Here is a 25,255-nt window from a genome sequence, read left to right on the forward strand (position 1 = left end):
GGGGTCTGAAAAAAATAACTTTTTCCCCGGACCTACGTCCGGGGCTCCTGTTTAATGTTCATGTAAGTTCGTAATTAGATAACCACTTTGGAGCTTGTTTTACACGTTGTGGTCTTGGAATAAAAAGAGGTTCTGGGTCATTGTCCTCTTCATTGTATGGGATTGTTGCATCAGATGATGTTAAAAAGATGCCAAACAGTAAAGTGAAGTTGTCAACTTCTGTGAGACAGCAACGAAAATTCGCCAATGAAAAGACGATGCAGACTATAACCCATGGAAGTATAAACTTTCTTTTAAAACCTTCTTATAATAAGTGGCACGAGACATACTTACCTTCACATCAAAACAATTTCCAATTTTGGGATCCATGAACTTCGAAGATAAAATTTTTGAATCATCCTTTTTTTCCTTTTGCGGACCACGAGGAAGCTAGAGAAAACACGCATGGTTGATTTCCCGATTTCCCGATCAATTTATCCGATTAAATTATTTTTGCCACCGCAGCCAAAGCAAAAGGTAAAAGGTGATTGACATGGAAAATTAGAATACCTTTAAAGGAAGAAATTTTGGCGGGAATTTAATTTGGCGTTTCCTGAAAAATTTATCCTTAAAATGGCGTAAAAACAGCAAATATTTTGGCGGGGACTTAATTTGGTAGATTCTGGCCAAATCCGCCAAATTTTTTTCCGCCAAAATTTCTTCCTTTAACTTTAAGGTATAGTTTCAGTGGGGATGGGAACCTCTAGAAAATTGGTCGAAAATTCCCTCGTCCATTCTCTTTTGCCTTTTTGATGATGGAAAATAAATTGCAAATTAATTCATGTAGCTTTTGATTTAAAAGATGGTTTTGCTTTGGTACCATTAGAAAGCTTTTTTTATATTCTTTTAAAAGCATTCGGTTTAATGCCCCTTTAAATTGAGTGGTCAGGAGCTATGGTCCAAAGTCTGAGACTCAGTATTTTGGCTTGCTTTGGACGCATATACGGATCTCTCGAGGTCTAAGGGTTAAGGTAATTTTTTAGGCTTACCCAAAGTGCACTGTAAGGGTCGAAATGAACGAAAGTGTACTGTAATAAAATGGACAACGATTTTCAAGTAAATGTACAATCATGGTCATTATATTTGAGAAAAAAGAGAAATTCTCACGAAATCTTACAACCACAAACGATTTGGAAGCGCTCTAAATTAGGTTGGAAGGGTTGAGTTTTAACACTAGACTTAAGATTTTGGTCCAATAGGGCTCAGAAATATAGCCTGGAAGTCTATATAAAACCCTCCAAAATTGAAATATTCGAATAAATTTATCAATTAGCTCAAAAGCGACTTTCTCGCCCGAACTTTAAATTTCTAAAAACGAAGAATTAACCAAAATTCTCAATATATTTTGACCGAGATTGTACAATTAGGATAGATTTTTTACTCAAATTTACTTTCATTTCTATCCGCACACATACGGTGGTTATTAGATCGAGTGCCTCCTCCCCCGGTTCATCCAACATAATTGACAAATTTTAGGAATTGGACCTAAAAAATTAAGCTAAATCCATGTTGTTGAAATCTTAATCTTCAAAGCTTCATAGAAGCATTGGTATGCAAAAATATCTAAAAAAGTTAAAATGTAATTAAATTAAGGCTGACATTCATAATTTACAATATATATATAAACAAATATATTACAAAATAAAATCAACTATCATAAGAAAAACTAAATTGCTTTAAACATGTGTGTAAAAATGTGTCGGTGCCGAAAAATGCTGATGTCCGTCTTTCAAAACGAAATAGATTGAAAAATTACATAATTTAAGACTCCTTTCCTTTGCAGCATAGATGGAGGGCATTCAAAAGTAAGACCGTTAAAGCAGGTATTCCAGGCTTAGGACGCGTTGTGAGAAAGAGCAGGAGAGAATATATGCAAAAAATGTACTAAATTCAGTGAAAATTCAAAAATAGTACGAGAAAATTTATGGAATTTTCAAATATATTTTGCTATGTAATGGACAGAGGATTTCAAGACAATGCAGTTTGAGGGTTGACTTTGCTCAGAATTCGATTGAGTCCAATTTTGAAGGCAGCATTATAGCCGAACAAACCGTCTTATCTCAAATTTAGTGTCCACTCCCCCAGGACGTCTCCATTCTGTCATAATCTGTATGTACGACTACAATGTGATGAAGCACCGTTCAAAGATGGTGTTGAACTGAATTTCCTCGAATGCATTACTGATCGGCTGGAAGAAATAATTATGATTATGATTATCATTAAATTGAATATCATGAATAGACTACAACCATGGACAAAAATGTTTGAGGAAAACACAAGAATTTGCAGTAAAAAATATAGAAAACAGACCCCATTTGGAATGTTCCGTGCGCTTGGCCGTCCCACCGTTCATTGAACATTGCAATTGGGGAGATGGGGGGAGGGCGGGATGGGATGGATGGGAAATTGCTTTTGTCTCACAATGAATGTCCATAATTGTAGCAACTGTTTATATTTATGAGTGGCGTTTTATTTTGTTTCGACTGTTTTTATCTAGCCTAAATCTCATTTAATATTCATCCCATAATTGGATAAAAAAGATCAAAGGGGTCTACCAACCTGGGCATCATCTTACTTTTTATACTCTCAGGTACCTAATAAGCAGCCCCCAGTTAATTTTTCACAATTTTCCACCCAGGACATTCTTAAAATGTTTTTGAAAGTTCCCTCTTTTGCCCTAATTTTGCTGTATTAGCCTCCTTTTAAGATTTGCCACCCAGGACATTTTTATTCCAACCCTTCCCCGCTTATTAAGCTTCAAGAATTTTTCCACCCATCTCGCTTATTTCACCCCCCCCCCGTTTGTTACGTACCCGAGAGAAGGTGCTAAAGGGACATAAGAGTAGTAAAATGTAAACATTGCGCGAACCACATGTCATTAAAGAGAACAATTAAAATCACGTGTCCAAAACAAACTTGTAAAACAATTGAAAAATGAAAGTTGATTTTTTATTTTGACATGTGATATTTGTTTTGATTTTGTATCCGCTGTATACAGTTTGTTTACAAATTTCACAAGTACTGTTATGCCCCTTTAAGGACGTTAAATTAGCCAGCTTTATACGATTTCTCTCGGCAATCCAAAATTTTTGATCGGTTTTAGAAAATCCGATACCCTGAGAGCGGCACTTCTAGAGTTATGTTGTCAACTGAAACAAGAATGTGGATACCTCTGAGGAATCTTCCTATTATTTGGAGTGTGAGGACACTGTAGCCTGGTGTCCGGAGTCGGTGACGTCATTGACGAGGATGACGTCATAGATGACGTAAGATGAATAGTGGTGGTTTCTGCAGCGAATTGGTAGACCACAAGTAAACAATCTTTGCAGAGTTTGACAACCTGTCGACAACAATCGATCTCAACCTGCAATATCAAATTTTTATAATTTTCAAATGTACATTTTTCTGACAGCCTTGAATAAAGATAGCGCTAAGGAGAACAAGGTTATGAATCCATTATATGCACCACTGCAATGACTTCACGAAATAGTGCAACTTTCTGTTTTTTTGCACCCAATACGTCACTTTTTCTATTGTTTAAGTGACGTATTGGGCGTATATAGCCCTCAGAAGACCCTCCATGGAGTGTCCACTACAGTGGTGCATATCGTGAATTTAGTTTCTCTAAGGAAAGCACATTGATCATGTTTCTCTGCCATAAACGAGAGAATCCGAGAAACCAAGAGAGAAAGACTGGCACCCTCTTCCAATAGATGAATAACTTAAAATGAACCTTGGTGCCTCCAACTGTGATCACCCCATTCACAATTCATACTCGAGTTGAGAATCGTTCTTAGGCAGACTTGTAAAATTGACGGACAAGAAGTTCTCAGGAGAAAACACAACTAGCACATAACGGTCTTTCAACCATATAAGGACGTCAATGACGTTAACTGGACGGACCTTGTTTTGACTAGGAACTGTGTGAATATTTCTGTGTGAAAAGTAACATTGTGATCCATCCAGGATCTTGGATAAAGTCGCACCAATCACATTACAAGAAAGAAACGTAGGATAGATCCAATGACATCAAAATAACTTACAGGTAGAAAAGTTTCGGCGCTTTTCAAGAAAATCGATTCCCACGAATCACTAAAATTAGAGATTAAGATAAATTTATCCAATCATACTCAATCATATAATTACTAAAGCTGGTCGTCTCCAGAATCATGTTGGTTGAATGAAGGTGTTTGCTGACTTGAAAACGGTTTTGAATTGACTTACTCTAGCGGTTAGGGTAGTACGTGATAATCTAAAATGTTACATCTTGTAACGCTTTTACAATTACATTTCTGATTTAAAGATTACTGAACTCGATTTTTATTTTCTTAAAATAAGCTAACAAATAAACTTACTTTGACCAAGTAAGATTCATTAATAAGGCATTAATATATGGCTCGTAGCTGGAGCTGCTAAGGATTTTCAAGATACTATAAAAGTTGCTCATGGATTCACTTTTTTAACTTAAAGTTCCATGCCTAAAATAACTCAAACTAGGTATCAAAGTGCTTCTAGTAGACATTCTGATGCCAGACAATGACAAAATACCTTATTTTCAGGAGATGCTTATTGTTCCTTTCACAATTTATTGTTAGTTTTAGGGCAATGGTTGTCGAGCCAAATTGCTTGATCCCTTGGTCATTTTCAAGGCTTGGCTCTTAGCAAATCACTACTTATTAAAATGATGTGTAAAATTACCCAGTAGCACTGAAGCAATTCCAAAGACCTTGACCATGACTCCATAGCAAACGATTGAACAGCTTGGCGAACATTCGGTAAAGTATTAATGCTTCAATGTCGGTCGTTTGCCACATACGTTGTAAGATGAGACTGACATTCCCTTTCACAATGTCAATCACCTGAGCAGTTTTGAAACAAAAAAAGATTCAAATATCATTTTGAAAAAGAAAGTTAGAATTTCATTTGAGACGTAAGGCCTCGTGAAAACAAGCTTCACGATCTAACGTTTAAAAGGATTGTTAAGGCGAGGCAAAAGAATCTTGCTTTTAGATGGGAGGGAAAATAGGTTTTTGAATAGAAAACCAGACAGGTGATGTCAAAACAACGTAAGTCTATGACGTTCGCTAAACGAACGTAAAATGGACGTTAAAACAACCCTGTGCTCCATCATCTATTTAATAATATTCTGTGCTCTCCTGCAGGCGGGGGAGGGGGTAGGTGCTGGATATCGTCGGTTTCTTGACCTTCCAAAGTCTCTATAGGGGTAACTATAGCAAGCAAGTCAAAATAATCTCTCTAAGGGTCGGGATAAACCCCTTTTTTGGGTCTCTTTAAGGGTACGAAAACTAAGAGAAGTTATAAATATCTTTTGGGTTAGGGACCTTTCGAAAACTGCTCTCTAAAAGCAACTTTTTCGCAAAATATCTTTCTCTAAGAGTCGGTTTTTCGGAAGTCTGGTCTCGCACATAACCGATATTCCTCAACCTTAGTACCCTTAATGGGAAGGTTTATTGCAGAAAGTTAATCCCAAAAGCACATGACCTGTCTCCATTTTATGGACTTATGATACTACTTGAGTACGAATCTAAATTTAATCAACCTTTTCATAAGTTACGTGACAAACATCACTTGCCTCGTTTTGAAATTATTGCCATGGTGATTAACTCCCAGGATTTTATCTAAACTACTTTTTTTTCATAAAAAAATCATTTAATGTCTCAAGTGATATAATCACCATAGTAATTGTTTGAAAACGAGGCAAGTGATGTTCGTGACGTAATTAATGAAAAGGTCTATCGATCAACCCCTTCATTTTTTTTAACAATAGAGCAACCTTTCTCCGTTTCAAAGCATCCAATTTGACCAACCAATAAGCAGCAACACGTGGTCTGTGTAGTTTCCAATTATCTTGTATCTGAAAAGTGAAGAATACTGACTCAAATCTTCTTAAAAGACAAGTAAGTTAATTTTGTGATTACGTACAATCCTGGCCATAATATTTGAGACAAAAGGGAAATTCCCACGAAATCTTATAACCACAAGTATTTTGGAAGCGCTCTAAATTAGGTTAGACGAATAGAGTTTTAACTCTGAGTTTTAACATTAGACTTAAGACTTAGGACCTTAGAATCTGAGGATCCAAAAGTCCCAGAATGGTCCAACAGGGCTCAGAATATAGCCTGGAAGTCAATTAACCCCACCCAAATCGAAATACTCGAATAAATTTATCAATTAGCCCAAAAACGACTTTCTCGCCCGAATTCCAAATTTTGAAAAACGAGGAAATAAGCTAAATTCTCAATATATTTTGGCCAGGATTGTAGACTAGAGTCTACTTCTGGCTGAACTTTGCTTCTTGATAATTTTTGATGACGCTGAGTCCAGTGTAGTAGATTAGGAGCATTTGACAAGGTCGCCATTTTGAATGAAAAACACTAAAAGTCTAAATAACAAAAAAACTACTTGGAGGTGAATGATATAATTAAGAATGGGAAACCAATTTTCAATCCCTTATTTTTGAATAAAAACATTGGTTCATTTTATTTTTATCCTGCAAAAGCAACTAAAATTAAGTGGACCCCGGCCTAGTGATTATGTTAATCGTATTAAAGAAAATAAGAAAAGGTTTGTATCACATAATACCAGAAGGTAGAGTTCTTCTTCTCTTTATACAAAAGAAACAGAAATGTTAGAAATTATTTTGCCAATCCTAGAAAATAGCTATGGAGACAGGCTTTAACCAGTGGTAAAAGCAAGGTTTTTGTCTGAGACGCAATTTTATACAGCAAATTAGCTCATGCTTCTTGAAATTTTGGTGAAAATTATGCAGAATTTTGAGAAGGAAAAGTCTCTTTATACACTTTTCTTTTTGAGAAACTAGTTTTACCAAGCAGCCTCAATGTTTCTTAAGAAATCGGCCTTTTGAGCCTTGAATGTTTCTTACATGTTTCTAAACTTTTTGAAATAATCAGCCTGTATATAATTTTATTTTGATGCAAAGAAAAAAACATTTGTTTTTATTGGAAGGTTCTTAAAAAGACGAATTAAAAAATGTTATTTTCTCTTTCTCAGTATCAGCAGTTTCTTAGATGTTTCTTAGTTTTTAGGCATTCTGAGCCTCATGTTTCTTAAAAAAAACGTGTATACTTCAACGAGACGAAAATCCTTTTAACAGAGTGTTTAACATCATTAGAGGAGAGCAGTTTGATATATTTGATTTGTTACGGACAAAAACGGTAGGAATTCTTACAATAGATAACAACGATTTTGCTGTTAAAAGGTTAAAGCTAATGTTGAGACAGGCTGTAACATCACTTAAAGAGGGACAGCCTGATATATTTGAAAGAAACAGAAATGTTATTGTATTCTTACAGTGGACAACAGCGATTGCGCTTCTTCATCCGATTTTCCAGGGAATTTAATTTTCATTTCTTTGAGATGTTTGAGTGCTTCTTTCGTTTTGTTCACACGTGTCTCATCCACAACTGGCTTTTCAACCTATAAAGAAAAATAAACTTAATGATGATCATTGAGACAAAGACAAAAATAACCTTTTTATGGTCAACAAGGAAAGAGCTTTAAGTTATACCTTTCAAATACAAATCTCGCGAGGTTTAATTTCGCGTTTTCGAAAATTTCAACCTTTTTCGCGAAAATTAAACGAAGTCGTGTGAGTTCGCTAATTCGCCAAAATAAATTCACGGGAAATTTTCAATATTAGATTTTCAGTGTAAAATACATGTAATTATGCTTTTTTTTCTGGTATTCACATGGTAACTTGTAAATAACTTTTGGGGTGATTAAAGAAAATAAATTCACGCGGAATTTTCAAAATGCTAATTCGCCAAAATAAGTCCAGAAAATTTCGCGACTTTTTATTGGCTCACAAAATTAAACCTCGTGAAAACTAATCCGATCGAAGTCTAGTCTATCAAATACCTTGAGTGGTCTCCAAGCAGACCTAATAGAAAACAGATCAATTACCTTAGCTGAGAGAGGTAATATTTTCATGGACATAGTTCTTCTAGATCAAAAATAAATCCAGGGTGGTAGATTCTACCCCTGGGGTTAATAGGCTTAAGTGGCCTCAGAGCAGGCCTAATAGAAATGGTGCGATCATTACCTTAGCTCTTCATTATAGAAATAGTTTGATTGTCTAGAAATTCGAAGATCTCGAGAAATGCCGTTTTAAAGAGGGTAACTTATTTCTGGCACACCAGGGCACACCCGGTATCTAAATGACCTCCAAGTAGGCCTAATAGAAAACGGAAAAATAACCTTAGCTGAGAAAGTTTCTCTGACAAGTCTTGCACTGGATGGTCGTTTCGTTCTCGCGGTGGACGTTAACGTTTGATTTGGTTTCGTTCGTACTGATAGGCGAGAAGTTGATGAAGCACGGCCGATCTTTTCGGTTGATGTGCTTGGAGAGATACGCTTTTTAATAGGTGATGCTGATGGCATTGATGATAAAGGCTTTTTGAAAAAGAAAGAGAAGAAAAATGATGGTCGTTTAAGGCAGGAGTAGTGTATGTTAAAACTTGGAAAATTATTACTTTTTTATTGAAAACAGCAATTTTTTATCCAACCTCGAAACGAATTTGATTTTCCATTATAATTTTCAAAGTTTAAATCGTCTTACATGGACTTGAGACTTTTTAACACAAGAATATTTCCAATGGTTTTTCAGGATTTAAGGAAAAATAATTTAATGTCGATTTTCTCAAAAAAACAAAAATGGATATAAAGCTTTTTTATTTTGATGCGACTTAGGTTCAAATTGCTCAAAATTTATTTTTAGATATGTGAAAAATTTCAGCTTATATTCTCATGAGCATGACCATAAATTACTTCATGAGCAACGCTTACCTCGTTTTCAAAATATTGATATGATAATTGATTCCAAGAGGAGTTCATAAGAAGTTTACTCTATTCATAATCACCTTGGTAATGGTTTCAAAATGAGGCAGTCGTTACACTCAAAAATAATTTATGAAAAAGCCAAATTCAAACCCCTCAATCTCATGCTAATTTATAACTCGTGTGAACTTTGTAAAATGAGGAGACGATACTATCGTCCGCTTGAGGGATAGTAAATGCGTGAAAATAACCCTCTCAGATACTTATTTTTTAACTCCATATCTAAAACTTCGCAAAAAATCAATAATTTTAAATGGAATTTTCAACAGTTTACTACTGAAAAGTGATATTTTAATGTAAATTGAAGCATTAATAGCCATTCTAACAATTTTGGCGTTATTTACGGCCCTAATTGGCGTATGCCCAAACTCAGGCTGTGGGTAATAGAGGCCGGCGTTAAATTAGGGCCAGCGTAAAAAGGGCCGATAAGGTACATAAGAACATAAGGCTTCGATAGCCAAAATGTTAAGAGCAAGTTTAGACATTTTAAGGCTTTGGGGACTCTAAAATACCCAATTTCTAAGGAAAACGGACAAAAATGATCAAAAAATGTTTAAAATAAGAACATGTTAAGAACATTTCTAGGCTTAAAACTAAAAAGGTTAAGAAAATCTGAAGGCTTCAAAAATTTTGGATGTTATTAAAAAATGTGTAATCCCACAAAAATCTTCTTTAAGACCTCCAAAGAGCTGATGAACGAAGATTGATGTACCGGGAAATCCAAAATATGCAAGAGGGCGCAAGTCTGCAGTACCTGCTTTACCCGCCCTAAAAATGCGATTGTGCGAGAGCTAACTTACCGGAGGTCCTCTAGGTATCATTCTACCCTGTTCATCTATGGCATGTAACACATCATTTTCTACTTCTTGTAATAAATCCAAAATTTCTTCTTCCTAAAAAATGTTTCTATTTCATTATAATTTTCAGAAATTTAAACAAACACACAATTTGCTTTACAATACTGGGGTGAAGCTTCAAGCCTTGGAAAGCAAATTGTATGTGATTTTCTTCTGAAAATTATATCATGCTCTTTCACTGGTAAAGCAGCTCTTTAAGCAACATTTAACCTTTACAATATATTCATTTCATTTGATAAAATACAGACTACAATCAGTGCCGAAATATATTGGCAATTTTCAGAATTTGAAGCTAGGGCGGGAATTGCAATTTCAGTACTTTGTTTCAGGGGATTTTTCGATTTGGGAGGGGTTAAGTGGCTTCCAGGCTTTGTTCTCAGCCGTATTGGAACATTTTTGAGCTTTTAGATCCTGAGATCCTAAGGTCGTAAGTCTTAAGTCTAATGTTAAAACTCTACTTTCTAACCGTAATTTAAAGCACCTAATAAATTGTTGTTTTAAAGTTTTGAGGGAATTTCCATTTTTGTCCCAAATATTTCGGCGCCGATTGTAGAATGCGTATCAATCCTAGCGCGGGAGGGGTACCGTACTTTTTCACACCTTGAAAATCTTTCAAAGGATTATAAAAACCAACTTACACTCTGAAAGACTCCAAGAAAATTTGAACAAAAATTTGTTAAAAATACACTTAACACAAAATACGGCCTACGAGGTATCAAGTAATGGAACTTCAACGCATGCGAGTGATGAAGTTGATTTACCTTAACTTGCGTCTAAAGACTTAAGATGCGAAAAAGACCTGAAAACTTATTTATATAAAAGTCAATTAACAAACCTTCAATCGATGGATAGGATTGTGTTCTTTTTGAAGACTTTTTCTCCCTGAAACCAGCAAAAAGATGAACATTAAATAAAAGTCAAATGATTAGTAAGATTAAGTGATACCACGCTTCCTGTTAATTGGATTAATTTTTGCGAGATTCAATTTCGCGAGCCAAAATCTCGTGAAATTTTCGGATGAGCTGGAGTTTTTACAACGTCGGCCATGATTTTTTATGTGTATTTCACAGAACGCAAAAACAGAATAAGTTGAGATATATTCTATCTGAAAAGAAAATTCACCAACCTAATTGAAATATATCAAATTTCTATCAGAAAAGAAAATCTACACCCTCCTAAAGTCCCGAAATGTCAAACTTATGAGAAAAAAAATTACACCAAACAAAAGTCCCGAGGTCCCGAAAGTCCCGAATTGAACTATATCAAATTTTGAAGAAAAAAATTACACAAACCTAAAGTCCCAAGGTCCCGAAAGTCCCGAATTGAAATATATCAAAATTCTGAGACAAAAATTACACAAACCTAAAGTCCCGAGGTCCCGAAAGTCCCGAATTATAATATATCAAAATCTACCAGAAAAAAAATTTACACCAACCTAAAGCCTCGAAGTCCCGAATGGAAGTTTACCAAAGTATAGTCTGAAAAAAAATCCCAAGGTCTCGAAGTCCCGATGGAAATATGAAAATTCAAGTAGAAAGAGGACCGGGGGAAATGACTGATTGATTAAATTTGATTGGGCAGGGGTGAGATTGATGAAATAGACAAGGGTGTAATTTCCACACAAAGTTGGGGGAAACTCCGAGTGAAAAGAGGGGAGAGTTTAGTGAATTTCACATAAAGAAAGATTGGAAATCTGACAATGAATGATAAATTGAATACAGTGAGACAGGGGTGAGATTAATGAAATGGACATATGGATAAAATTTTCACATAAGGAAGGAAAACGGGTGGGTGGAACTAAAGTTGAAAAAGGACCGGAGAAAAAGAATGATAGATTAGACATGGTGAGACGGGGGATCGGATTGTTGAATTAGGCAAGGGTGGGATGAAACTCAAGCAAAAAGAGGGGCTTGGATAAATGATTAATGAAGCACGAGATAAGGGTGAGATGACGCGTAAAGAGAGGTCAGAGATATACATGAAGACAGGGGTGAGATGGATGTAAAGGGAGGGTGAGAGAGGGGTGACATGGATGTAAAGGGAGGTGCCAGTAATAGTATGAAAAGAGTAGGGGTAAAAATCAATTAAGACGAGACATGGGTGGAAACTTTCTCTCTCAGAAATTTGATATATTTCGATTCGGGACTTCGGGACTTTTGGTTGGTGTAATTTTTTTCTCTCAGAAATTTGATTTATTGAAATTCGGGACTTCGGGACCTCGGGACTTTAGGTTGGTGTAAATTTTTTTTTGATAGAATTTTGACATATTTCAATTCGGGACTTCGGGACCTCGGGACTTTTGGTTAGTGTAATATTTTTTTTCAGAAAGTTGATGTATTTCAATTTGGGACTTCGGGACTTCGGGACTTAAGGTATGGTGTGATTTTTTTAACAGATTTTCGATATTTTGCAATTCGGGACTTGGGACCTCGGAACTTTTGGTTGGTGTAATATTTTTTTCAGAAAGTTGATGTATTTCATTTCGGGACTTCGGGACTTACGTATGGTGTGATTTTTTTAATAAATTTTCGATATATTGCAATTCGGGACTTCGGGACCTCGGGACTTTTGGTTGGTGTAATTTTTTTCTCTCAGAAATTTGATTTATTGAAATTCGGGAATTCGGGACCTCGGGACTTGAGTATGGTGTAAGTTTTAAAAAATAGATTTTCGATATTTTGCAATTCGGGACTTCGGGACCTCGGGACTTTTAATTAGTGTAATATTTTTTTCAGAAAGTTGATGCATTTCAATTCGGGACTTCGGAACTTGAGTATAGTGTAATTTTTTTAAATAGATTTTCGATATATTGCAATTCGGGACTTTGGGACCTCGGAACTTTTGGTTAGTGTAATATTTTTTTTCAGAAAGTTGATGTATTTCAATTTGGGACTTCGGGACTTCGGGACTTGAGTATGGTGTAATTTTTCTTTTTTGATAGAATTTCGATATATTCAGTATTTCAATGATTGTAACTTTGTAATTTTAAACATTGTAGTAGGAAAGGATGAATTGATGCTGTTCTGCAAAATTCAGCATTTCTCTATATTGTAAAAACTCCAGCTTGTTCCGAAATTTTCTAGATTTGTATATTTGTATATTTGAGCGTTTTCAAACATTTCACGAGGATTTAAGTTCACGAATCCGCCAAAAATCAGCGAGAAATGGCGCGCCAAACGCAAATTTTTATCACAAATAGCAAATTTACTATCGAGCACCTCACCAAAAACCGGGGTTTTTCATCCCGTATCTTAGCTCTAGTTTAAACGGCTCATCTTTCTTTTGTAAGAGTAGACAAAAAGCGGGTACAAAGTGGGCAGTTCAATTCTTTGCTTCAAAAGGGTTGAAAGAAGACATTGCATTGATGCTTAATTCGTAAATTATAATAGGCAGGGCGAAAAGTGGGCCCTCTAAACTAGTGGTCGCAAAGTAGAATAGACGTTAATTGCGTAGAAAAAAACGCGGGTGACGTCTAGTATAAGTACAATATCACGCGATTTTGCGATTTAAATAGTTTAAATTTCGATAATTTTATAACATTTGAGCTCCTAAGAAAACAAGGTCAATTAAGCTAAAAAAAAGACCTAATTACTGAGTATTAATTGCTATCTTACCTGTGATAGCCTTTGTACATTCGCATAGCAATTTATCATAATGTTCAGTCAGTTCTTTTGTTTGAGGTGGATAAATTCGAACGAAGTCACCCTTAAAGCAAATTGATAGATGCGCCTTACTATAATGTCAATTTGGAAGAATCTCAACCAGATCTGTATGTATAAAAGTTTACACTCACTGTGTCCGGAAAAAAGCGGGTCAAAATTTCGGGTCGAAGGTTGAGATTCAAAATTTGGAAATCTTTAAAGTGAAAACTCATTTAAAATTAACCAAATCATTTGTGGTTTTTAGAATTTGGCAGGATATCTCCCTTTTTTCTCAAATATTATGACTTTAATTGTAGCTTAGAAGTTGTACCATTGTTTTCTCCTCATACTCTTTCCGCTTGGCTTCACTTCGAACTTGATTTAAACGCCATCTCTAAAAAGAGAAATAGAGCAGTGAAAAAAAATACCGACAAAGCACCTATTATATCAACCCTTGATAACCAATATCTCGCATGAAAAAGTTTACATGAAATTTTTTTTTCAACGACGGTATCGAAAAGAAAAGTTTACGAGTGATCTTGTGAAAAACTTTTTCTAATTATCAATGATTCCTTTCGACCTTAAAATGTATACTGGTGATGATGATGTAGCGCCGTTTGAAGCTAACTTTAACACTGCTATGGCTTCCGATAAAAAATGGCTTAGTATAAGGGTCTCAGGTTGAGATGAGGCAACGTTGGGCAACGTATTTAAACAGACAGCAGACAGCAGACAGACAGACAGACAGACAGAAAAATTACTGACCAGTTCCTTTTTCCTTTTGGATATGATCTTTTCTCGGTTGGTTGTCTATGGATTATAAAAAGAATACTAAACGTTAACTAAAGTCACAAAAAGAGCTTATGCCGAGAAACAAAAACCTATTCTCCCTATAACATCACCATTTTGTTCCCATTCATGGTTGTTCAGAAATCGTTCAGAAATTTAAGGTTGTATAGAAAACAACATGGTGAAAAAGTCGATTTCAAAACTGGACTCAATTCTAGGAGAAATCTGTCAGCAGTCAGCCAATCTAAAGTGTAAGCGACCGTAGCATAAAGGTAGAGCATCCAGCTACGGTGCGCAAGTTTGTGGGTTCGATCCCCAGCCGGGTCATACCAAAGATTCCCAAAATGGTAATTGATCTCTGCTTGATGCTCAGCAACTGAAGAGACGGATCAAGGGTAAGTGGAGAAATCCGAGGAAAGGAGTGGCGCCCTCCCCAACCCTCGAGTAGACAGCTATACGAAAAGGGAGCCTTCGGGTCGCCCTCGACTGCGGTCGCAAACTTACTTTTTTTAAAGTGTAAAAAATTGATATCTGTGTTCATAATCTTACCAGTTCAGCACCTGAGGCAGACCTTCTTCCTCCAGGGGTGCCCACTAAGCGTCTTTGTGCTTCCATCTTTTCAGCTCGTAGGACATGTCTCTTGTCTGAAGATCTAGAGACGATGAACAAACTGTTATGGTGCAGTCATGTTATGATGTTCAAAAGCAGAATTTAAAAGGTTTAAAATTACAAGGATGGATATAGTCTAGAGTCTGTCTCAAAAGTAAGTGAACATTTTTTCAGCACCCATTTAAAGGGACATAACAGTACTTGCGAAATTTGTAAACAAACTGTATGCAGCGGATACAAAATCAAAACAAATGTCACATGTCAAAATAAAAAATCAAACCAAATATGGCTAAATTTGATTGTTCAATTGTTTTACAAATTTGTTTTGGACGTGTGATTTTAATTGTTCTCTTTAATGACACGTGGTTCACGCAATGTTTACATTTTACTACTTTAATGTCCCTTTAAGCTGAACACCGTTAGAAAGAAATATGAGGTTACTTTTTGAGGCCAAAATATTCTAAGAATCTCGTTTCATGATTTTCGAACCAGTTAGACAAAATATTCAACATTTCACCGTCATTTTTTATCTTATAAATCTTCAATCCTTTAATATCTTTCCAACGGTCTATAACGGTCTATTGAGTATATAAGTAAAGTGTTCACACACTTTGAGACAGACTTAAGCAGCGCACAGTAAAACAAAAAAAACAAAAAAAAAAACAGAAGACGCAATTTCTTATCTTTCAAACCGACGAACTTTAAAAGTGGCACAAGATAAGGCTTTATTTTTTTCTATTAACGCCACTGATACAGTCCGTCTTTCGGCCTACCATATCATGATGATTCAGTATCGTTAGTTAATGGAAACTTGATAAACGGCGCTAGATATCGGTTTCCACAATACATACATCGTGGATGAGGTGAAAGTGCACTGACCATACTCACTAGGGAGTTGTTCCAAAATCTTTGAGTCAGTATTGGGCTCTTCCAGAAAATGTTCGTACATGGGGGGAGGGGTAGAAGATATAGTGTACAGGGGTAGTGAAAAATCTACAAAATTTGCCTTGTCCGGTGAGTAAACTTGCTCTGTTTGGGGGTAATTTTGAATGTCCAGGGGGTCAACTGATGCGTGTACGGGGGGTTAGACCTGCTGCCCGGGGGGGGGGATCAAAAGTCACAATGTCCAGGAGATGGTGGGTAAATTCTCCACCCCCTACCCCTACTACTATTCATTTTTTTCTCCTGGAAAAGCCTATTACAAGCTTGTTGGCAGTGTACTGTATAAACCATAAAGCGCTCTAACGAGACGACTCCTAGATTGACCAATACAGGACTGGGTATCCTCTTTAAAAGAGAAGTCAGTCATCATTAGTAGTAGAAAACAAGAATTTCGCGTACTTGATATTGAGAAGTTTCAGTGTGCTACTCAAGACACCATATTTGATTTCGTAATCCAAATCTTGGTCTGTACCAAAGCTTGGTGCACGGTTTACCTAAAATGAGTTCCAAAGAGCAGCCCCAGCTGGCACACAACGTCGTTTCAACGTTCATCTAATGTTCACAATGTCCATATAACGTTAGATGAACGTTGTAACAACGTCGTGTGCCAGCTGGGGCTTGAAGCGAGATACCTCAGCAACAAGTCACCAGGCAAATCTTATGTCCATCTTATCATAAATTTACTTTACATTAAATGTTGAAATAAAATCACTAAAATTTGATCGCCATACAAAAAATATCGAAAAATAGCCTTAAGTATAAACATGAAAGCTTTTATCCACGAAAAGAAAAAACCTTTATAACTAATCAAACTACCTAAATTTCACCAATTTTTTGGGAGATTTTAGATCGACGGTCAAGTTATGTGATGTACTTTTCAACCAATAAGATCTCATTATTTCGAGAGGTTAACAAACACTACAGTTTAACTCACTAAAAGATTTTGCTTAATGAACCAAAAAAATTAATCTTCACTGAGTTAAAACTATAGTGCTATTTTTTGCACCACATTCTGACCATAGATTTATAAAAGCCCAAAGGGCTAGATAGAGTGCTTTTGCTGAAAAGTGTGCCGAGGTTAGCTGTAGGAAATCCTACCTAAGTCACGTGACATTACAATAGAATTTCAGTGCTTGACCAATCAGAAGCTTCGCGGGTTTTCGAAAACAAAAGCAACAATATTTTTTTCGATATTCATTTTTTTTTGCCTACGATGGCTTAAAGCCCGACATCTAGCCTTTCGGGCTTATAAATCTATGATTCTGACACCATGACATGGCAAAAATAGTCTTTTTAATTTTTGTGATAATTTGAATATGAAATCAATCTCTCACCTCGAGAACCCAAGGTTTATACTTCCGATCGATAAAGATGTCAAAACCAAGAACTTCAAAGCAACAATTACTCCCTTTCGGATCACCACCACGACACATGTGATATGCATGGAAGATGTGAGGCATTGCCACTAACAATGTCTTGTTTACAACGTCCTGAAAAGATTAATACGCAAACATTTGAAAGGAAGAAACTTTCGCGAGTTCACGATTTTTCGGCCAAATCGCGAACAACAAGTTCTGCGAAAAATGCAAAGGATCGCAATTCGTGAAAGTTAACCCTATTATTATCAGGCTTTTTCGGATTTTGTATTCTCAAGGGGGGGGTGTTTTCCACCAGCCTTGCATAACTTTTGATCTATAAAAGATATGGACTTGAAATTTGGCATAAATGTTCTCTACCATAAAAGGAGTTCATAGAAAAAGATTTGGGTTGATGACGTCATCATAAAGGTGGTGACGTCATCACAAACTTTCACATTTATCGCTTACTAATGAAAAAGTATTATTCAATAAAATAGCAATTATAGTTGAACGAATGGAGATTTTTAAATTATGTTTTGAATTTCTAAAAGCCAAAATAAATATCTTTAACATATCTGTCGGTTTTAAACATACTAATAAAATTGACCTTTAAAATCCATGCAGAAAATGAGTAAATTTTTTCAAAAAACAATGACGTCATTTTTGATGACGTCAGCAGTTTTTGAAAATGTTTTTAATATTTTTTAGAATTTATTATTGATACCTAAAACCTGTCAAAATTTGAAGTCAGTTGGATGACTAGGTCAAAAGTTATGCTAAATTTAAGATTTTTGGATTTTACAGGGTTTTAGCTGGATTTTATGATATGCCTGCACCAAAAAGTCATAAAACCTGATCTGGTCGGTGTATAATTGTAAAATTTGATATACATGCTGCTAATAGGATTATATTAAAAGTCAAGAACTTCCAGAGTGTTAAAAATTTTTTTCAGTGAGCTATTAACAAAAGAGTGCCAGCCTGGTGGAAAACACCCCCCCCTGATAAAAATAGGGTTAATTCCCGCGAAATATAGTGAAATTTGCAATTCGCGAAAGTTTTTTAAAGTACGATATGAATTATTAGCCTAAAGTTTGAATCGAAGTCACCCAACCTTGTTATCCATCCAAATTGGATTTTTCCTTTTTTTTTGGGGGGGGGGGGGGGGCTGTTGCATGGGCATTTAAAAACCTTCGAATAAAAAGAGGCCTATCCCAACTTTATGACTAAATTCTTCGTATTTCATACATTATTTCCGAGAGCAATACCATCGGACTGCAAAAAAGTTGTTAAAATGAGTGACGAGATTAGCCAAGATAAATACATAAACAAATCAAACAAATTCCACAAAAAACCATCAAACCATCTACACATACCTTGATACTTCCCCAAACTGTTTCCACATTGCCAGCTGTTTCATGCAACCATTTCCAAAAATATTTCAAAGTTCTGAGGATATATAATGCGCAGGAAATTTAATAAGTGGAATATCATTTGAAGGAAACGTTCAGACTCGAACAGGCAATTCCTCTATGCAGATCAGACGTTTCTTTCTATAACTTCAGAAATTATGTAGCGCTGCCGAACCTGAAAGACTTCCTATTATAGAGAGCTATTGAAGCCCTAAATGAAGTCTAATGGACTCTCATGTCATCCAAACTTTCCTTATTACAGACACTTTTATTACAAACCGAAAGAATATAGTCTATCAAATATATAATCTATCAAATTAAAAATAAGGAGCCTGGGATAGAGTTTACCAGGTAGGAATGACGTCATATGTCTATGATATTCTCATAGATACAGACTTTTGACTTCAACCTTTCCTGATAAACTTTACACAATCCGTTTGTGACGTTTAGGGTTGATAGGTCCATTCAACGTAATCATCAGCCATAAGACTAAGGTAGGGCTTGAACCTAAGACCTTGCGAAAGAAAGCCAAATGTTCAATCGTTACGATATAGTAAAGAATGAAAAAAGGCTATTTCACTATCGAAAGTAATCATGGGTAATCAGAACAACAATGCTCTTATAATGATTTTTTGTTGGTCTAAAATTGTGGATGTTTTGCGTCTAGCCAATGGAAAGCCTTTATATAGGCACAGTCAGCCCTGGTTACCCATGATTCATTGCGACCGTGAAATGGCTTGTAGACACTGACCTTTATATATCCCTGGACCAAGCAATATCCGCCATCTTTGATTGGAGTAATTTTGGAATTGGTTCCCGAGAAGAAGCCATTGCAATGTTAAAAATTAACGTCTAACGCTGCTACATCATCAAAAGAATTTACACCGCTATCGAGTAGTGCCGCTATTAGGGTACCACTTTTCAAAGAACTCCGATCAAAGATTTTGCTTGGCTGGGATTGAGAAGCTTGATCCAGAGTATATAAAGGTCAGTGCTTGTAGAGAAAGAACTTCCAACCTTTTTGTTCCCTGTTCAGACAGAGAGGTGTGTATGAAGTTCTCACTGTGCTTGTTGATTGAGTAGTTCGTAAGATGCATGTAGGAGTCACTCTAGAAAAATAAAAATATTTATTTCATCCAACTAATGAAAGCACATCATGCATGAAAACTCAATGTTTGCCTGCCAAACCGTACAGTAGACTATGAAACTGATTGATTCTAACATAAAAATTAAAAGCAAAAAAGTTTCTCTGAAGTGATAAGTGTTAGGAAGATTTCCGAAGAACTCTCTTAGAAAGGAAACAAACGATGTTTCACTGAATTTCAGTCTTTCCAAACGTAACGAATCAGAGTTTTGGACATCAATTTATCTATTAACCGCTAATCTGCGAAACCAACAATAATACAATAATGACCAGTTAGTAAGGGTTGTACTGAGAAATATTGTCTGAGGTAATAAAGACCGAACTTGCAAGGTCTTGCGTTGATCAAGGGCAATATTTCAAGTACAGCCCTCACTAACCAATCATTAATTGGAAAAGGACTAAGATTCGCATCGATCCTTCAGCTTGAGACCCAATGGTTTGTACCCCTCCTGGGGCTGATGAAGGAATGTGAAACTTACAACATTGGAATCACTTGGTGGGTCATAAGGCGTTGTACTCATGCGTACCAAACCATCTTTGTAAAGAAAAACTTTCAATGGATCACATGACAAAACCAACACATAAATACGTAAATCAAACTTGTAACCATCCATTAACAGTGGCTGAAATAATGGAATATAATTTGTGATATTCATGACGTAATGTTTTTTCATTTGGAAGTACCCAAACAAGACCGGGAGTTTGCCTCTAATTTTAAATCTAAATAATAAAACTAGTGGCAATGCCCGAGCTATCAAGGATCTTTATGGGACTAAGACTTTTCTTCGAATTAAAGAAAGTTTCAAATTATAGAAGACACTATACAGTTCCAATTCGAATAATTGAAAGATTCGAACAATGAAAGTTCGAATAAAGAAGCGTCTACAGTATACAAAATAGCATAAAACAACACCTTATCAAGATATTCTTGAATAATGCAAGTATCATTGGGTTGTATCTTGTCAATATTCCGTGTCAACCATATCCTACAAAAAAAGAAGATAGCAAATAGAGCATGATAAACCCTGGTGGTGAAAACCCGTTTGCTGAAACCTATCTTTCTGATTTTTATGATGGCAAAATGATTGTGGCAAGGGAGACCTAGCACAGTTTACCGTGCTCGTATTATGATGATCATAACAGAACATTCAATCTGCGCATAACACACACTCTGCTCTAAAGGCATATGGCGAATATGACGATCTGCTCTTGTTGTTCAGCCAAAACAATCAAAATCGCGTTGTTTTCTTAAATGTCCTTAAAACGAAAGTGAAAACGACTGGGTTTTAATGTTTATGCTTATGATTGACGATTGTAGTGCGATTGTTTTACTTTAGCCAATCATCATACTCAAATGCTCAAATTTAATATTCATCCCGAATCTGGATGAAAATGCGGTCCTCCAACCTGGGCAGATTCTATTAAGGAGCCATGGCCTTAAGGGCGAATACTTGTCGTGCGTGGAGTATCAGAATGAGATTAGACATTATGTCACTTTTACAACAGCTGATGATCGGATACAAGTGACAAAGAACAATTGAGAAAAAAGCCCAAAAATTCCCATTATTTTGCGAAGTCATTGCAGTGGTATAGACATAGCATGAGTGTGGAGAAATACCAACCCATGTCCCATAGCACCATTGACAGGTTTCCTGATGAAGGTCTTGGATTTTTTCTTTTTATTTTCACGAGCATGGAATTGAAACATTGCATATCTAACAGTATAAAACATGGTTAAGGAGAATATGTTTTTTACCTAAAAACATCTGGTCGGGATCACACAGGTAAAAAGAACTGCAGGGAGGTATCTACGGTTAGGGAACTCCCTCGATTGCGGCCATGCTGCATTTACTCTAATCGCAGTAAAAGATCTACCTCAATTGAGAGAATTCCTTGACTGATTTTTTTTGAAAAAACTATAGTAGATTTTATAAAAACTAAAAAGTTTTGTATAAATTATATATATCAAAATCAAAGTGATAGTTGATTTTATTATTTATCCAAAGACACATCCTCTTGAAGAAATAAGAATAGAAGGAACCGGCTGTTATTTATCCAGCATTTGAAAAAGATACTCTCCAGGTAGGACCCATGAATTTGGTACAAAATCAAAATCATCTGGTAGATGTCTGGAAACTCTATGATGAAAAAATATTGGTCAATAGAAAATCTATAAAATAGAAGCAGAGATATTCGTGATATGCACACTGGGCCCAGATGGCAAAAGTTTGGAAATAGGGAGAGGGAGAGCAACAAAAAACTATTTCTTACAATTTTTGTATTATAAAGGCTTTCATAGAGCTCTAGGGTCACATTACATGAGATAGAAAATAGTAGACTTCAACTTTTGACTTTCTTTTGAGATTTATCATGAAAATTGAGATTTTTAGCTTGGAAAATGCAGGCAAAATTTGAACTTTTAAACCGCTAAGTGTCACATCAAAACTCCAGCATTTTTAGAAAGGTTAGTGCTGTAGTTTTCAAAACATATATGGTTTGATATGTCAAGCGGGTTTTCGAGATTTTGGAATACCTTAAGCATTTTCGTTGATGAGAATTTCGATTGAAATTTGAGTTTTTTCGCTCTTGGCATTATACATACTTTTAAGCAATTTCTCTTTAGAATATAATGTCTCTAAGGTAATCACACAAAATGAACTGATTTAGAGGCTGAATTTAGTTCAGAATCTTCAAAAATATGCATTTTTCACTTTTTTTGATTTTTCATCAAAATCTGGTTTTCAGTCAACTTTGGAGCCACATAACTTGAGTTACAAATCAGATACAGACCTGAAACTTTGGCATCTGATCAGAAATTTATTCAAGATTCCATAAATTATATTAATAAAGCAAAATTTTAACTTTCGTTTTTTCCCTATTTCCACCTCTGGGCCCACTGTGATATGCGTCATTGCATTGTCTTCTGATCAGTGGCGGCCTGGCAGGGGGTGCAGGGTGTGCAGTGCACCACCCAGAAAGATCTGAGAGGGGCGCCAAAAGAGCTTTTCAAAGGGGTGCCAAAATTTAGTTGTGGTTGATTGGGCGATTTCGCGCCTTTCGACAAGTTTATATGCAATGTTTATTTTTTTCGCCTGCGGCGCTTCGTTTTATTTTACGCTCTTGCATCCTTTCTCTTGAATTTTTTCAAAAATACTATCAACATGGAATCGCGAAAAGTCAAAGCAAGACAAGTATAGGGTTAAAGAGGATGCTCACCCCTCAAAATGAGAGATTGCCAAAAAAGAAAAATATCGAAACTTGTTGATGCTCGCTGTGGTTTTATGTGGTCCTATGCTGACTAGCTTTCTCTTTTTTAGAAGATATTTTAAGCTGTTTGACCTTTTTTATACAAAAATTTCTTGCCTGCGGCACTATAATTTACAAATAACTCTTATTCCTGCCAGCTTTCTAATTTTTGGGGCCTCTTTCAGCCATTAGTCTTTAATGGACAGTAAAGTAAGATTAGTGCCGTAAAAGTTTAAAGATTATCAGGTATGAATTTTTCTGATAAAGTTTTAGAAAATGAAAATATTGAGCAAATCGGCTTACTAGGTATAAAACTTCCATTTCAAGTATCAACAGCTCATGTTTTCTATTTGAGGAGCTTTATTTTTGATGCTAAATTGGTATAAATTGGGGCATTTTTAGACATTTTAAAAGTTGAAAATTGAAAAATTTTCCTTGTTCAGAAAACTACCGGGTGCGCCACAAAAAAGTTTCTCTCTTTAAAACTAATTTTCTCGAAATATTAAATTTTTAAAAGAACCATTCTTATTTCATCGGAAAGAAGAAAGATAAACTTAAATTTTGAGGGGTCATTTATTAAATTTGATTCAGTAGATCAAAAGTTATGCTCAATTAAATCAAAAAGTTTGTTTCTGAAAGTGCTCAAAAACGTTAAAAATGGACCTATCAAATTAAACAGGAGCCTAATTACATGATGTATCAGTATTTTCGTTTCAGTAATCAAAAATGATAATTAGCTGTCTAAATGACCTTTTGTTATATAAAGGAAGGTTGAATTATAACAAATGGAAGAAAATTCGTCGAAAAAGGCAAAGAAATCTGGCAAATATTCATAAAATACATCAGATATGGGTTTTGAGGTACACTACATCGACTTTATCTAGTCTAGAACCAAAGATCTGAGGAAAATTTCGGTAAAAGTAAATTAAAATGATTCTGATGAAGATTTTAAACCCTTTCGACCCTTCAGTTTCAAAATTTAAGTGTTTAGTTACGGAAAAATGCTCTTAATCATGTAAAGGCTATGGCGATTGCCAATTTTAAAATAAAAATTTGATAGCTCGATTTTCAACGTTTTCGAGCACTTTCTGAAAATAACTTTTTCATTCAATTGAGCATAACTTTTGATCTGATGAATCGAATTTAATAAATGACCCATCAAAATTATTTTTATCTTTCTTCTTTCTAATGAAATAGGAATGGTTCGAGAAAATTAGTTTTAAAGAGAGAAACTTTTTTGTGGCGCACCCGACATTGGTATGACATTTCAAATTATAACAAGGAAACAGATATCAAGTTATCATTACCACCACTTTCATATAAATAAAAGTTTTTTTTACCTTATTGGAACTAATTTTCGCGGGTTTTAATTTTAGCGTCTTTCGCGGTTTTTCGTCAAAATCGAAAAATTTTGAGAGTTGAAAACCGCAAAAATTAATTCCCGCGAAATACAATTTTTTCCAATTTTATCGAAAAATTTGAAAAATCCCTAGGAAATTGAAAGAAATTTGTCCAAAAAAGGGCAAAGCCGCGAAAATTAAAACCCGCGAAAATTCAAGAATGGAAAAAACCACGAAAATTAAAACCCGCGAAATGCAATTTTCCGGATATTTTTTTTCGACCGCGAAAATTAGCTCCCGCGAAAATTAGTTCCAATAAGGTAACTCAAAGTTTCCGGGCGTTACTTTCAACCAGTCACTGCTCTTACAGTTTAATATTTTCACTTAATGGTTAATGATAGAGGGCGCAAATAAGGACAAAAAAACCAGGGGCGCCAACTTCATAGTTTGCACCACCAAGAAAATTAGGCCAGGCCGCTACTGCTTCTGATGACCTTACATCACGGACCCAATAGCTGATTGGATGTAAGTGACGTAAAACCCGTCAAAACATCACTTGCAACCAATCAGCTGCTGGGTCCGTGGATTATGCATTAGAAATCTTTTCACTTTTTTGGTTTCGAAGAAAACGGATATATCATACCATCTAGTTTAATAATAAGATTTTTATAGTTTGGTATAGTACTTTAATAAAAAAAACAATCAAACATTAAGCTATTCCTATTTCTAAAGTAAGTCCGCAAAGGTACCCCGTCGAAGCAACCCGAAGGTAGGGGTGGGCGCCTCTCTTTCTCCCTGGATTGCTCCACTTACCCTTCCCTTAGAAACCTACCTCTAACCAAATCGAAGGAATTCATTTCTCTGGTATTTCTATGAGAATGTGAAAATTACATTTAAATTGCTAATCACAGGGCTAACGTTCAAAGGATTAAAAACATACTTCCACATATTTCTAGCCAATGAGTCTTTGCGACAAATTTCTCCCATCGCAGCAAAATGGTTAA

General features: G+C 35.6%; 2 protein-coding genes across 2 annotated transcripts in view; both read right to left on the minus strand.

Moving 5' to 3' along the window:
- LOC136809494 (prolyl 3-hydroxylase OGFOD1-like) overlaps positions 1-25,255 on the minus strand; it is a 629,446-nt gene that overhangs the window by 291,762 nt on the left and 312,429 nt on the right. The window lies entirely within an intron of this gene.
- LOC136809492 (tubulin polyglutamylase TTLL7-like) lies at positions 1,547-25,255 on the minus strand. The gene is made up of 22 exons (XM_067066031.1): positions 25,192-25,255; positions 21,741-21,803; positions 21,288-21,380; positions 20,579-20,651; positions 20,145-20,288; positions 19,539-19,630; positions 18,486-18,558; positions 17,089-17,244; positions 16,154-16,248; positions 14,753-14,855; positions 14,180-14,224; positions 13,746-13,808; positions 13,388-13,478; positions 10,609-10,655; positions 9,717-9,809; positions 8,278-8,472; positions 7,372-7,497; positions 5,834-5,914; positions 4,738-4,898; positions 4,083-4,131; positions 3,210-3,403; positions 1,547-2,227 (listed from the first exon to the last, which is right to left on the minus strand). The coding sequence occupies exons 1-22, from the start codon at positions 25,236-25,238 to the stop codon at positions 2,140-2,142; spliced, it is 2,172 nt and encodes a 723-aa protein (XP_066922132.1). The 5' UTR covers positions 25,239-25,255; the 3' UTR covers positions 1,547-2,139.

The sequence above is a fragment of the Clytia hemisphaerica genome, unplaced genomic scaffold, assembly GCF_902728285.1.
Source record: "Clytia hemisphaerica strain Z4C2 unplaced genomic scaffold, Clytia hemisphaerica genome assembly, whole genome shotgun sequence".
NCBI lineage: Eukaryota > Metazoa > Cnidaria > Hydrozoa > Leptothecata > Clytiidae > Clytia > Clytia hemisphaerica.

What these genes read in the sequence shown, in the direction of transcription:
- LOC136809492 (XM_067066031.1), bottom strand. Translation starts at nt 25,238, where the DNA reads ATGGGAGAAATTTGTCGCAAAGACTCATTGGCTAGAAATATGTGGAA. An exon ending in TCTGAACAGGGAACAAAAAG is followed by an intron (nt 18,559 to 19,538) that starts GTTGGAAGTTCT and finishes ATATATCCTCAG; the next exon opens with AACTTTGAAATATTTTTGGA. An exon ending in CTGCCTCAGGTGCTGAACTG is followed by an intron (nt 14,225 to 14,752) that starts GTAAGATTATGA and finishes TATAATCCATAG; the next exon opens with ACAACCAACCGAGAAAAGAT.